At 40.7% G+C, this 14,391-nt stretch overlaps 1 protein-coding gene across 12 annotated transcripts in view; it reads right to left on the bottom strand.

Moving 5' to 3' along the window:
- Positions 1-4,120: 4,120 nt before the first annotated feature.
- LOC145738090 (uncharacterized) overlaps positions 4,121-14,391 on the bottom strand; it is a 50,325-nt gene continuing 40,054 nt past the window's right edge. For 2 of the 12 annotated variants that reach the window (XM_081992944.1, XM_081992945.1), the window contains 8 exons: positions 11,625-14,351; positions 11,288-11,569; positions 10,951-11,232; positions 10,614-10,895; positions 10,277-10,558; positions 9,940-10,221; positions 8,991-9,335; positions 4,121-5,382 (listed from right to left, as the gene is read on the bottom strand). In XM_081992944.1, coding sequence (XP_081849070.1) covers positions 9,025-9,335; positions 9,940-10,221; positions 10,277-10,558; positions 10,614-10,895; positions 10,951-11,232; positions 11,288-11,569; positions 11,625-14,351 — 4,448 coding nt within the window. In that variant the 3' untranslated portion in view covers positions 4,121-5,382; positions 8,991-9,024. The remainder of the gene's footprint in view (positions 5,383-8,990; positions 9,336-9,939; positions 10,222-10,276; positions 10,559-10,613; positions 10,896-10,950; positions 11,233-11,287; positions 11,570-11,624; positions 14,352-14,391) is intronic. The other 10 variants (XM_081992946.1, XM_081992947.1, XM_081992951.1 and 7 more) reach the window with 10 other exon arrangements.

Here is a 14,391-nt window from a genome sequence, read left to right as displayed (position 1 = left end):
TTAGAATCCTCACTAAATTTACTATCTAATGACACTAAAAAACACCACAAAATCAGGTACAGTCAGGGAGAAAAGCGGTGTCAAAGTTTAAATTGACAGAAACACAGTTTGAAAGGACAGTCAGGGAAAAAATCACCTGCAAAACCCACTTGGAAAGAGAAAATGACAGTTTTAAGCACATTTTTGAAATCCACACTAAATTTCCTATTTAATGACACTAAAAATACTAAAAAATTTGTTATAGTCAGGGAGAAAAGCGGTGTCAAAATTTAAATTTCCAGAAACACTTTTTAAAAGGACAGTCAGGGACAAAATTGCCTGTAAAACCCAGTTGGAGTGACCGAATCATGTTTTTGAGCACATTTTTGGAATCTTCACTAAATTTCCTATCTAATGACACTAAAAAACACTACAAAATCAGGTACAGTCAGAGAGAAAAGCAGTGTCAAAGTTTAAATTGACAGAAACACAGTTCGAAAGGACAGTCAGGAACAAAATCACCTGCAAAACCCACTTGGAAAGAGAAAATGACAGTTTTAAGCACATTTTTGAAATCCACACTAAATTTCCTATCTAATGACACTAAAACTACTACAAAATTTGTTATAGTCAGGGAGAAAAGCGGTGTCAAAATTTAAACTGCTGGAAACACGGTTTGAAAGGACAGTCAGGGACAAAATCACCTGCAAAACTCACTTGGAATAAGAAAATGACAGTTTTAAGCACATTTTTGGAATCCTCACTAAATTTCCTATCCAGTGACACGAAAAAACACTAAAAAATCGGGTACAGTCAGAGAGAAAAGCAGTGTCAAAGTTTAAATTGACAGAAACACAGTTCGAAAGGACAGTCAGGAACAAAATCACCTGCAAAACCCACTTGGAAAGAGAAAATGACAGTTTTAAGCACATTTTTGAAATCCACACTAAATTTCCTATCTAATGACACTAAAAAACACTACAAAATCAAATACAGTCAGGGAGAAAAGCGGTGTCAAAATTTGAACTGCTAGAAACACAATTTGCAAGTACAGTCACGGACAAAATTGCTTGTAAAACCCAGATGGAGTGACCGAATCATATTTTTAAGCACATTTTTAGAATCCTCACTAAATTTACTATCTAATGACACTAAAAAACACCACAAAATCAGGTACAGTCAGGGAGAAAAGCGGTGTCAAAGTTTAAATTGACAGAAACACAGTTTGAAAGGACAGTCAGGGAAAAAATCACCTGCAAAACCCACTTGGAAAGAGAAAATGACAGTTTTAAGCACATTTTTGAAATCCACACTAAATTTCCTATTTAATGACACTAAAAAACACTAAGAAATTTGGTACAGTCAGGGAGAAAAGCGGTGTCAAAGTTTGCACTGCTAGAAACACAGTGTGAAAGAACAGTCAGGGACAAAATTGCCTGTAAAACCCAGTTGAAGTAACCGAATCATGTTTTTAAGCACATTTTTGGAATCTTCACTAAATTTCCTATCTAATGACACTAAAAAACACTTTAAAATCAGATACAGTTAGAGAGAAAAGTGGTGTCAAAGTTTGAAATGTCAGAAACACAGTTTGAAAGGACAGTCAGGAACAAAATCACCTGCAAAACCCACTTGGAATGAGAAAATGACAGTTTTAAGCACATTTTTGAAATTCACACTAAATTTCCTATCTAATGACACTAAAAAACACTACAAAATCAAATACAGTCAGAGAGAAAAGAGGTGTCAAAGTTTGCACTGCTAGAAACACAGTGTGAAAGAACAGTCAGGGACAAAATTGCCTGTAAAACCCAGTTGAAGTAACCGAATCATGTTTTTAAGCACATTTTTGGAATCCTCACTGAATTTCCTATCTAATGACAGTAAAAAACGCTACCAAATTTAGTATAGTCAGGGAGAAAAACGATGTCAAAATTTAAATTTCCAGATACTCTGTTTGAAAGGACAGTCAGGGACAAAATCACCTGCAAAACTCACGTGGAATAAGAAAATGACAGTTTTAAGCACATTTTTGGAATCATCACTGAATTTCAAACTGTTCTAGAAACTTTTGTAAGTTCTAAACCATTCTAAGTTCCGAAGTTACAGGGTGTTACAGGCTTTTTTTAAACTAACTCTACTTCGACTGATGATAGCTTCGTTATTTGAAGTCACAAAAAAGTGTAATAAATGAAAATTGTAGAAAATTTCACGCTCTACAAGATTGTATTAAGCTGTTTTTGCTCTCAGGTGCTTCCTTAAGCGATTAACAAGACAAAAAGGGTACAACAACATTCTTCCTGCCGTTAAATTTTTAGACTTGGCAACGTTGCCAAACCAACCAGATGATTGTTAAAATGGAATGCGACGAATGCGCGCGCCTTGTCTGCGCCTCCTTTACCAACAGTCACGTGGTTTAAAGGGTTGTCGCGAGGGGGCGACACCTTCTAACCTAAAATACTGTACAAGGTGTCCCAACAAATTTGAGCCTCAAGCAGCCAAACCGTATAACCAATCAAGTAATTTGACTATATTTTCTGAAAGCTGACAATCGAAGCTATATTTTTGCTTCTATGACATTTTGACGTCAGCTGTCAAATAAGCGAGTTATTCAAGATCAAAGCGACAAGTGGCAGAAAAATTACCGATTTGATCATTCAGTAACTTTGACGCCCTGTAGCGGCCAAACGAATCAACTAATTGACCAGTGTTGTCATATCGTTAAAAAGCCCGTTTTATTGGCTTTCCAATGATGTATAAAAGTTTATACAGGGTGGACCAAATAAGTGAGATATTTACGTTTGAATGAAACCCTGCACTTAAAGAATGAGAAATAAATTGATCAACTTTGACGCCCTCTAGCGGCCAAACGAATTAACCAACTAACCAATGTTGCCATATCGTTGGAAAGTCCATTTCATTGTCTATCCATTGACATATAAAAGTTTATATCACGTCGATCAAATAAGGGAGTTATTTAAGTTCAAACGAAACATTGCATGAAAATTTCAGCAAAAAATGTTGGTCAACTTTGAAGCCCTCTAGCGGCCAAACTGTTAAACCAATCAACCAATGTTGCCATATCGTTGGAAAGCCCATTTTATTGGCTATCCATTGACGTATAAAATATCACATCTTGTCAGTCAAATAAGCGAGTTATTCGCGTTTAAACAAAACACTACACCAAAAAAGTCGATTAAAAATTAAATTACGAAAAAATCAATCAACTTTGTAGAAAAAATGTTTCTGCCAAAATTCAAAAAATTTACCGATTACGACATGGTTTTTTGACAGAAAATTCAAGATGGCGGCACAAAAACTGTATTTTGTTTGGTTTTTCTTAAAGCTACCGGAAATTTCTTTTAAAATGAGGTGCAATATCGTTTTTTGACAAGAAATTCAAAATGGCGGCCAGGAACAAATCTATTTGACGTTAACTGTCACTTTATAAGTACAAATCCAAGATGGCGGCCTAAAATGTCAAAAATTGAGTTTATACTCGTTTTCGACTAATTTAACTTCAGGGAATCCATTAAAACTGTCAATTTGACGTGAACTGTCATTTTAAAAGTAGAAATCCAAGATGGCGGCCGAAAATGTCAAAAATTGAGTTTATACTCGTTTTCGACTAATTTAAGGTCAGGGAATCCATTAAACCTGTCAATTTGACGTGAACTGTCATTTTAAAAGTAGATATCCAAGATGGCGGCCTAAAATGTCAAAAGTTGAGTTTATACTCGTTTTCGACTAATTTAAGGTCAGGGAATCCATTGAAAACTGTCAATTTGACGTTAACTGCCATTTTAAAAGTAGAAATCCAAGATGGCGGCCCAAAATGTTAAAAATTGAGTTTATTCTCGTTTTCGACTAATTCAAGGTCAGGGAATCCTTTAAAACTGTCAATTTGACGTTAACTGTCACTTTATAAGTAGAAATCCAAGATGGCGGCTCCAAATGTCAAATGTTGAGTTTATACTCGTTTTCGACTAATTTAATGTCAAGGAATCCATTAAAACTGTCAATTTGACGTTAACTGTCACTTTAAAAGTAGAAATCCAAGATGGCGGCTCAAAATGTCAAAAGTTGAGTTTATACTCGTTTTCGACTGATTTAAGGTCAGGGAATCCATTAAAAGTGTCAATTTGACGTTAACTGTCAGCGGTTTTGAGAATAATTTATATTACAATTATTATTATTATTAACAAATATCATTAGAAAAATACAGTATATGGCCTTAATATACCGAGTGTTCACTAATTAATAATAAAATTTATACAAAAAATACGAACACTTGGAAAAGTGTGGTTAGAGGAAAAATACAGGGTAACATTTAAAAAAAAAATTTTTGGGTCACCCTGTATACAATTATTGTACTTTTGAATGTTATACAGGGTGTCTCAAATAAAGTCTGTCCGTATGGTCTCTAAATGTTTCTATAAATAAAACTGCTAAATTTATTAAACCACCCTGTATATTATATATAACATATATATTTATAATATACAGGGTGAGTACTATAAATAGTATTTATAAAATTACAAATTAATATATAATTGAGTAATTAATTTAATTTTTTTAATTAGTCAAGGGTAACTACGATCTATTCCTAATCACACAAAAAAAAAAGTAATTGAGCGTTTTATATACAGGGTGTCTCAAAAAATGTAAAATTATAGTGTTTTGTAAATGGTTATATTTACATGCACACCCTGTATGTTAAGATTAAAATTGCCGTTTTTTTGGGGAGCGGGGAAAGGCATTGCCAATCGGAAACCAGTTTTTACGTTAAAAAAAAAATATACAGGGTGGTCACAATTAATATTTACAAATGTGTTGTTTTGACGCGGTTTTTGGCCAATATCTCGCTGAGGAGGCCTTTTAGGGCAAAAGTGTTATAAAGAAGTCTTGCAGAGAATTAAATTCCCTACAACTTTCCTTCTTTACACTTTTTCGATATTTTGCCAAATAACCGAGTTACGCTCGGTTGAACTACTGGTGGTTTGAGAAGCACTCGACACAAAGTCAGTTATTTGCAAATATCTCTGTTGCGTGACCCTTAAGGGCAAAAGTGTCTTATACAAATCTTGTAGAGAGTAAAATTCCCTACAACTTTCCTTCTTTACACTTTTTTGATAACTGGCCAAATAACGGAGATACGCGCGCGATTTTCCTGACATTTGGCGGATGCGCCCCCCCTACCTTAAAAACTACTATTATACAGTCTATAAACAGTAAAAACAATTGCAAAACACATCACAGCTCGATTTTAGAACAAATAAACAATAAGTTGAAACTGGATCTAAGGCCGGTTCTACACTGTTGCCAAACCACGCTGACGTCACACTTTGACAGCTGTCACAGTGATGGGTGGACGGTCCCATTCACAGGTCACGAGGGTCGTACCTGTGTGAGACAGAAACGTCAAAAGTGACACTTTTTTGACAGTTGACAAGTTTTTTTTTTTTCATGTTTTAGGAACCTTCTAGAAGCTTTCTAGAAAGACCTCCTAGAAAGCTTCTAGAAGGTCGTAGAAGCATTCGGAAGGTTATAAAACGCTATTAAAAGTTTCTAGAACGTCATAGAAACTTTTGGAACATTCTAGAAGCTTTTAGCAGCTTCTAAAACGTCTTAGAAGCTTTTTCAAACATTCCAGAAGCTTTTGAGAGTTTTTAGCAGTTTCTAGAATGTTCTTGAAGCATTTGGAAGGTTATAGAACCTATAGAAGCTTTTGCAAATTTCTAGAACGTCGTAGAAGCTTTAGGAACATTCCAGAAGCTTTTGAAAGCTTATAGCTGTTTCTAGAACGTCGTAGAAGCTTTAGGAATGTTCCAGCAGCTTTTGGAAGCTTTATGTAGCTTCTGGAAGGTTGTAGAAGCTTTTGGAATATTTCAGAAGCTTTTGAAAGCTTATAGCTGTTTCTAGAACGTCGTAGAAGCTTTAGGAACCTTCCAGCAGCTTTAGGAACGTTCCAGCAGCTTTAGGAACGTTCCAGCAGCTTTTGGAAGGTTTATGTAGCTTCTGGAATATTTCAGAAGCTTTTGAAAGCTTATAGTTGTTTCTAGAACGTTGTAGAAGCTTTTGGAAAATTCCAGAAGCATAAGGAACGTTCCAGCAGCTTTTGGAAGCTTTATGTAGCTTCTGGAAGGTTGTAGAAGCTTTTGGAATATTTCAGAAGCTTTTTAAAGCTTATAGCTGTTTCTAGAAAGTCGTAGAAGCTTTAGGAACCTTCCAGCAGCTTTAGGAACTTTCCAGAAGCTTCTAGAATATTGTAGAAGCATTTGAAAGTTTCTGAAACTTTCTAGAAGCAGTTGGATGGTTTGAGAACGTTGTGGAAGCATTTAAAAGTTTCTAGAACGTTCCACAAACTTCCTGAAACTTCTAAACTACTCTAGAAGCTTCCTTAAAGTTTTTACAGCGTTTTGGACACTCTTAGAAGCTTTCAGAAACTCTGGATCTCTTCTAGAACATTCCAGAAACTTTTGGAAGCTTATAGCAGTTACTGGAACGTCGTAGAAGCTTTAGGAACTTTCCAGAAGCTTCTAGAATATTGTAGGAGCATTTGGAAAGTTTTTGAAACCTTCTAGAAGCAGTTGAATGGTTTGAGAACGTTGTGGAAGCATTTAAAAGTTTCTAGAACGTTCCACAAACTTCCTGAAACTTCTAAACTACTCTAGAAGCTTCCTTAAAGTTTTTAAAGCGTTTTGGACACTCTTAGAAGCTTTCAGAAACTCTGGATCTCTTCTAGAACATTCCAGAAACTTTTGGAAGCTTATAGCAGTTACTGGAACGTTATAGAGGTAATTGAAAAGCTTCTAGAACGTCGTAGAAGCTTTAGAAACTTTCCAGAAGCTTCTAGAACATTGTAGGAGCCTTTGAAAGTTTATGAAACTTTCTAGAAGCAGTTGGATGGTTTGAGAACATTGTGGAAGCATTTAAAAGTTTCTAGAACGTTCCACAAACTTCCTGAAACTTCTAAACTACTCTAGAAGCTTCCTTAAAGTTTTTAAAGCGTTTTGGACACTCTTAGAAGCTTTCAGAAACTCTGGATCTCTTCTAGAACATTCCAGAAACTTTTGGAAGCTTATAGCAGTTACTGGAACGTTATAGAGGTAATTGAAAAGCTTCTAGAACGTCGTAGAAGCTTTAGAAACTTTCCAGAAGCTTCTAGAACATTGTAGGAGCCTTTGAAAGTTTATGAAACTTTCTAGAAGCAGTTGGATGGTTTGAGAACGTTGTGGAAGCATTTAAAAGTTTCTAGAACGTTCCACAAACTTCCTGAAACTTCTAAACTACTCTAGAAGCTTCCTTAAAGTTTTTAAAGCGTTTTGGACACTCTTAGAAGCTTTCAGAAACTCTGGATCTCTTCTAGAACATTCCAGAAACTTTTGGAAGCTTATAGCAGTTACTGGAACGTCGTAGAAGCTTTAGGAACTTTCCAGAAGCTTCTAGAATATTGTAGGAGCATTTGGAAAGTTTTTGAAACCTTCTAGAAGCAGTTGAATGGTTTGAGAACGTTGTGGAAGCATTTAAAAGTTTCTAGAACGTTCCACAAACTTCCTGAAACTTCTAAACTACTCTAGAAGCTTCCTTAAAGTTTTTACAGCGTTTTGGACACTCTTAGAAGCTTTCAGAAACTATGGATCTCTTCTAGAACATTCCAGAAACTTTTGGAAGCTTATAGCAGTTACTGGAACGTTATAGAGGTAATTGAAAAGCTTCTAGAACGTCGTAGAAGCTTTAGAAACTTTCCAGAAGCTTCTAGAACATTGTAGGAGCCTTTGAAAGTTTCTGAAACTTTCTAGAAGCAGTTGGATGGTTTGAGAACGTTGTGGAAGCATTTAAAAGTTTCTAGAACGTTCCACAAACTTCCTGAAACTTCTAAACTACTCTAGAAGCTTCCTTAAAGTGTTTAAAGCGTTTTGGACACTCTTAGAAGCTTTCAGAAACTCTGGATCTCTTCCAGAACATTCCAGAAACTTTTGGAAGCTTATAGCAGTTACTGGAACGTTATAGAGGTAATTGAAAAGCTTCTAGAACGTCGTAGAAGCTTTAGAAACTTTCCAGAAGCTTCTAGAATATTGTAGGAGCATTTGGAAAGTTTTTGAAACCTTCTAGAAGCAGTTGAATGGTTTGAGAACGTTGTGGAAGCATTTAAAAGTTTCTAGAACGTTCCACAAACTTCCTGAAACTTCTAAACTACTCTAGAAGCTTCCTTAAAGTTTTTAAAGCGTTTCGGACACTCTTAGAAGCTTTAAGAAACTCTGGATCTCTTCTAGAACATTCCAGAAACTTTTGGAAGCTTATAGCAGTTACTGGAACGTTATAGAGGTAATTGAAAAGCTTCTAGAACGTCGTAGAAGCTCTAGAAACTTTCCAGAAGCTTCTAGAACATTGTAGGAGCCTTTGAAAGTTTCTGAAACTTTCTAGAAGCAGTTGGATGGTTTGAGAACGTTGTGGAAGCATTTAAAAGTTTCTAGAACGTTCCACAAACTTCCTGAAACTTCTAAACTACTCTAGAAGCTTCCTTAAAGTTTTTAAAGCGTTTTGGACACTCTTAGAAGCTTTCAGAAACTCTGAATCTCTTCTAGATCATTCCAGAAACTTTTGCAAGCTTATAGCAGTGACTGGAACGTTGTAGAGGTAATTGAAAAGCTTCTAGAACGTCGTAGAAGCTTTAGAAACTTTCCAGAAGCTTCTAGAATATTTTAGAAGCATTTGGAAAGTTTCTAGAACGTTCCAAAAACTTCCTGAAACTTCTAAACTACTCTAGAAGCTTCTTTAAAGTTTTTAAAGCGTTTTGGACACTCTTAGAAGCTAAAAGAAATTCTGGATCATTCCAGAAACTTCTAGGCCACTCCCAAAGTGTTGGTTCTGGACAGTTTGCGGGAAAAATGTGAAAGTCACGTGACATTGACACTTATAAACGTCAAATTTTTGTAGGAAACTGTAATAAGAGGTCACGTGTGACTTTGACCTCAAAATTACCGCCAAAAATGGTTTGGTTTACTAACCAGACAGGACTTGTCGTAGACCGGCGCCTCCGCCTTAACCGGTCGTACGGTCCAGATTTGGACCCGTTTGATTGGTCCGATCTGCTGACGTCACCATTGTGGTGGTAACCGGTCTGAACTTGTCCATTACGCTCTGTTCCTCCACCGAAATTGCGTTAAAACTGTCCACCGGATCGACGGACAGATCCTCGTCACCGTTTGACGGAATTTCTACGGTTGTCCTGTCAAAGTTTGACAGCTCAGAGCGGTCCGGTAGGGTGGTCGGGACTGTTCTGAGGTCCCCCAACGTGGTTTCGGTGATTGCGACCATTGGTGGTTGCGTGGAGTTGGGTAGTTCGACAGCAGCTGAAATTCACGAAAATATATTATTTTATGGTAAAGACGCCCTCTAGCGGCCAAACGGTGTGATCAATCAACTCATGTGGGGATAGTTTTGGAAAGCTTGAAATCTGCTCTATCTTTTGTTTTCTATGACATTTTCACTTAACTTGTCAAATAAGGGAGTAATTTAGAGTCAAAGCAACGTGTGTCAAAAAATCCATGATTTCATGGTGAAGGAACTTTGACGCCGTCTAGCGGCCAAACGGTGGAATCAATCAACTCGAGGGGGGATATTTTTGGAAAGCCTGAAATCTGCTCTATCTTTTGTTTTCTATGACATTTTCACGTAACTGGTCAAATAAGGGAGTAATTTAGAGTCAAAGCAGCGGTTGTCAAAAACTATGTGATTTTATGATGAAGGAACTTTGACGCCCTCTAGCGGCCAAATGGTGGATCAATCATGTGACCTTAAATTAGGTGAAATACGTACAAATAAAGCACTTTAACACTTTTCATCTTTCAAAAAAATTGATAGAATGGGGAGTAGAACAGAATCTGAAATTCACGAAGTTTTCAGTGCAAGAGATTTTCCTCTCATATAGAGGAAAATGTCTTGCAGAGAACAAACCTGAGTTGTTATGGTTGCTGACCACCGGAAGTGGTAGACCATTGTCTGGGCTACCAGGGACCATATTTTCCCCATCCCTTCCAGGCTTATCCAAGATGGTTTCCAACGTTTTTGTTGAAATTTCATTAGTCAATCCCTGGGAAGTTCTTGTGGTGGTTTGGTCAAAACTAGCCAACCCAGACTGGTCTGGTAGGGTGGTTTGGACGGTTCTGAGGTCCCCCAACGTGGTTTTGGTAGTCAGGACCATTGGTGGTTGGGTGGAGCTGGGTAATTCGGCAGAACCTGAAATTCACGAAGTTTTTAATGCAAGAGACTTTCCCCTCTGTGGAGAACAAACCTGTACCATTATGGTTGCTGACCACTGGAGGTGGTAGACCATTGTCTGGGCTACCAGGGACCATATTTTCCCCAACCATTCCAAGGTCACTTACCCCGGCGCTACTGGTTTTTGTTGAAATTTCATTAGTTAAACCCTGGGAAGATGCTGTGCTGGTTCTGTCAAAACTTGCCATCCCAGATTGGTCTGGTAGGGTCGTTGGGACTGCTCTGAGGTCCCCCAACATGGTTTCAGTGATTGGGACCATTGGTGGTTGGGTGGAGCTAGGTAATTCGACAGAACCTGAAATTCACGAAGTTTTCAATGCAAGAGACTTTCCCCTCTGTGGAGAACAAACCTGAACCATTATGGTTGCTGACCACCGAAGGTGGTAGACCATTGTCTGGGCTACCAGGAACCATATTTTCCCCATCCCTTCCAGGCTCACTCAACCCGGCGCTACTGGTTTTTGTTGAAATTTCATTAGTCAATCCCTGGGAAGTTGCTGTGGTGGTTTGGTCAAAACTAGCCAACCCAGACTGGTCTGGTAGGGTGGTTGGGATTGCTTTGAGATCCCCCAACATGGTTTTGGTAGTCGGGACCATTGGTGGTTGGGTGGAGCTGGGTATTTCCGTAGAACCTGAAATTCACGAAGTTTTTAATGCAAGAGACTTTCTCCTCTCTGGAGAACAAACCTGTACTATTCTGGTTGCTAACCACCGGAGGTGGTAGACCATTGTCTGGGCTACCAGGGACCATATTTTTCCCATCCTTTCCAGGCTTATCCAAGATGGTTTCCAACGTTTTTGCTGAAACTTCATTAGTTAAACCCTGGGAAGATGCTGTGCTGGTTCTGTCAAAACTAGCCATCCCAGATTGGTCTGGTAGGGTGGTCGGGACTTCTATGATATCCCCCAACATGGTTTCAGTGGTTGTAACCATTGGTGGTTGGGTGGAGCTGGGTAATTCGGCAGAACCTGAAATTCACGAAGTTTTCAATGCAAGAGACTTTTCCCTCTATGGAGAACAAACCTGAACCATTATGGTTGCTGACCACTGGAGGTGGTAGACCATTGTATGGGCTACCAGGGACCACATTTTCCCCATCCCTTCCAGGCTCACTCAACCCGGCGCTACTGGTTTTTGTTGAAATTTCATTAGTCAAACCCTGGGAAGTTCTTGTGGTAGTTTGGTCAAAACTAGCCATCCCAGACTGGTCTGGTAGGGTGGTCAGAACTTCTCTCAGGTCCCCCAACATGGTTTCAGTGATTGGAACCATTGGTGGTTGGGTTGAGCTGAATAATTCGACAAAACCTGAAATTCACGAAGTTTTCAATGCAAGAGACTTTCCCCTCTGTGGAGAACAAACCTGAACCATTATGGTTGCTGACCACCGGAGGTGGTAGACCACTGTCAGGGCTACCAGGATCGATAGTTCCCCCCCCACTTTCTGGCTTATCCAAGATGGCGTCCTGGATTTTCCCCGAAACGTCATTATTCAATCCTTGCACGCTCAGATCTGTCACATCCTCCCGACTAGCGTCAAGGGGATTGGTGTGGTTTAGCTGATCGTTGGCCAGATTGTACGTTCTCGACTCGTTCGTTTCACTGTTGGTGTACGGGTGACCGATAAAATTGCCATCCGAATGCAAAATACCGATCAGAGTGTCGTTTTCGATGTCGGGCAGAAACGGTGACATGTTGTGCTCGATCGGGTGTTCGGTGACAAACAGCGAGTTTAGTTCGTTCGAGGCGACTATTTCAGCCGCAGGCGTCACCACTCTAACCTCAATCGATGCTTGGTCCTGCGCATTTGAGGTTAGAATCATCTCGGGACTGTCCATTTCCCTCACTTTGATCGTAGTGACTTCCGTTCGATCGGTAGACACTTCCGGTTTCTTCCCATCAACCACTTCCGGTTCTTTAGACTCGTCTGACACAGTTACCACTTCCGGTTTCTTATCAGTGTGATCAGTGACGGACATCACTTCCGTCGTCACTTCCGGTTGGGTTACTTCCGGTTCAACTGACTGAGTCAAAACTTGATATTTTCCAAACACTTCCGGTTTAACAGTCACTGGCAAATATACGTTTGTGGTCACCTCGGGTTCAGTTTGTGTGACAGGTACTTCCGGATCAGGGGAGAAACTTGTTTGTGTGGTCGCGTCCAACAGAACTTCCGGTCTGTTGGACTTGATTTCCGGTTCTCTAAGAGTTTTTCCGTCTACCACAAGCTGTTTTTGTGGTTCAGTGGTTGTTTCCGGTTGTTCAGGGTCGAGTGTCGTGATTTCCGGTTCTTCTGTTCCTTGGTGCTCCTCTATAACTACTTCCGGTTCGTGTCCAGATGTTTGTGTAGGCTCGGTGGTTGTTTCCGGTTCTGGAGCAACTTCCAGGTCAGTCAGTTCAGACTTTCTGGACTCTTTTTCCTCTACTCGCATTTTCTCACTTTTCCCAGCATCCTGAGTCGTCTCAGTGGTTGCTTCCGGTTCTGGAACAACTTCCGGTTCAGTCGGATCTCTCACTGGCATTCCAGGTTCAGGAGAAGGCTCAGGTTCAGGTTTTCCGTGTTCTCTGCCCTCTACTTCCGGTTCGCCAACATCCTGAGTCGTCTCTAGAGTTGTTTCCGGTTCTGGGAAAACTTCCGGTTCAGTCGGTTTCATCACGGGAATTCCAGATTCAGAAGAAGGCTCAGATTCAGATTTTCCGGATTCTCTTCCTTCTACTTCCGGTTCCACGCGTTGCCTAGCATCCTGACTCGTCTCAGTGGTTGCTTCCGGTTCTGGAACAACTTCCGGTTCAGTCGGTTTCATCACGGGAATTCCAGGTTCAGGAGAAGGCTCAGGTTCAGGTATTCCGTGTTCTCTTCCCTCTACTTCCGGTTCGCCAACATCCTGAGTCGTCTCTAGAGTTGCTTCCGGTTCTTCTCTTCCCCCTACTTCCGGTTCCACGCGTTGCCTGGCATCCTGACTCGTCTCAGTGGTTGCTTCCGGTTCTGGGACAACTTCCGGTTCAGTCGGATCTCTCACTGGCATTCCAGGTTCAGTAGAAGATACAGATTGAGATCTTCCTATTCCTTCACCTTCCGGTTTCTCGCTTTGACCAACATTCTGAGTCGTCACAGGGGTTGCTTCCGGTTCAGGAGCAACTTCCGGTTCACTCTCGTTCTTCGCTGGAATTCCAGGTTCTACTTCCGGTTCGGGGGAAGCTTCCGGTTCAGTCGTGTCCTTTACTAGAATTCCAGGTTCATGGGAAGGCTCAGGTTCAGGTTTTCCGTGTTCTCTTTCCCCTACTTCCGGTTCACCCACATCCTGAGTCGTCGCAAGGGTTGCTTCCGGTTCTGGGACAACTTCCGGTTCAGTCGGATATCTTTCTGGAATTCCAGGTTCAGATTCAGGTCTTCGGGACTCTCTTCCCTCCTCTACTTCCGGTTCCACGCTTTGAACAATATTCTGAGTCGTCTCGGAGGCTACTTCCGGTTCGGGAACAGTTTCCGGTTCAGTCTCGTCCTTCACTGGAATTCTAGGTTCTACTTCCGGTTCCACGCGTTGCCCAGCATCCTGACTCGTCTCAAGGGTTGCTTCCGGTTCTGGGACAACTTCCGGTTCCTCGCAGCTTGTCCCGTCCCCGCCCAACCGTTGTCCATGGGGACAGGCGCAAACAAACTCCAAACTGTCCAGATAGTCGAACTGACAGCGCCACTCGCATTCGCGGCGCTCCGCGCACTCATCAATCACCATGGTGACGTTGGTCAGGGTCACGTGATAGTTGGCCAGATAGCCGCCGTGACGTTCGCGAACGTTTCGGAACTTTCTGCGCACCGTTTCCGCGGTGATGGGATCGCGCACGTCGTGAATGCCCGGTTTGAAGGACCACGCCACCCTGAAACGCGCCACCACGCTACCAGGCCGGAAATTCATAATTTTGAGGTTAATTCCGGCCGAACCGTATTTCAGGTAATCGCCGGTGAACAGGGTGACCTTGAGCTGTTCCGCCAACGATTCGGCCAACGCGCGATACTCTGAGCTGTGCTTCTGAGCCAACGACTCGGAATATTCCAGATTGTCCACGACCATTACCGCTTCCAACGCTCGCGGAACTGTAAAATTCCATTTTTCAGGGATCAGAAGACACATTTC

Source organism: Ips typographus, linkage group LG15 (assembly GCF_016097725.1).
Source record: "Ips typographus isolate SLU linkage group LG15, UJ_Ityp_2.0, whole genome shotgun sequence".
NCBI classification, from domain to species: Eukaryota; Metazoa; Arthropoda; class Insecta; order Coleoptera; family Curculionidae; genus Ips; species Ips typographus.
This window is presented reverse-complemented; position numbering and strand designations above follow the sequence as displayed.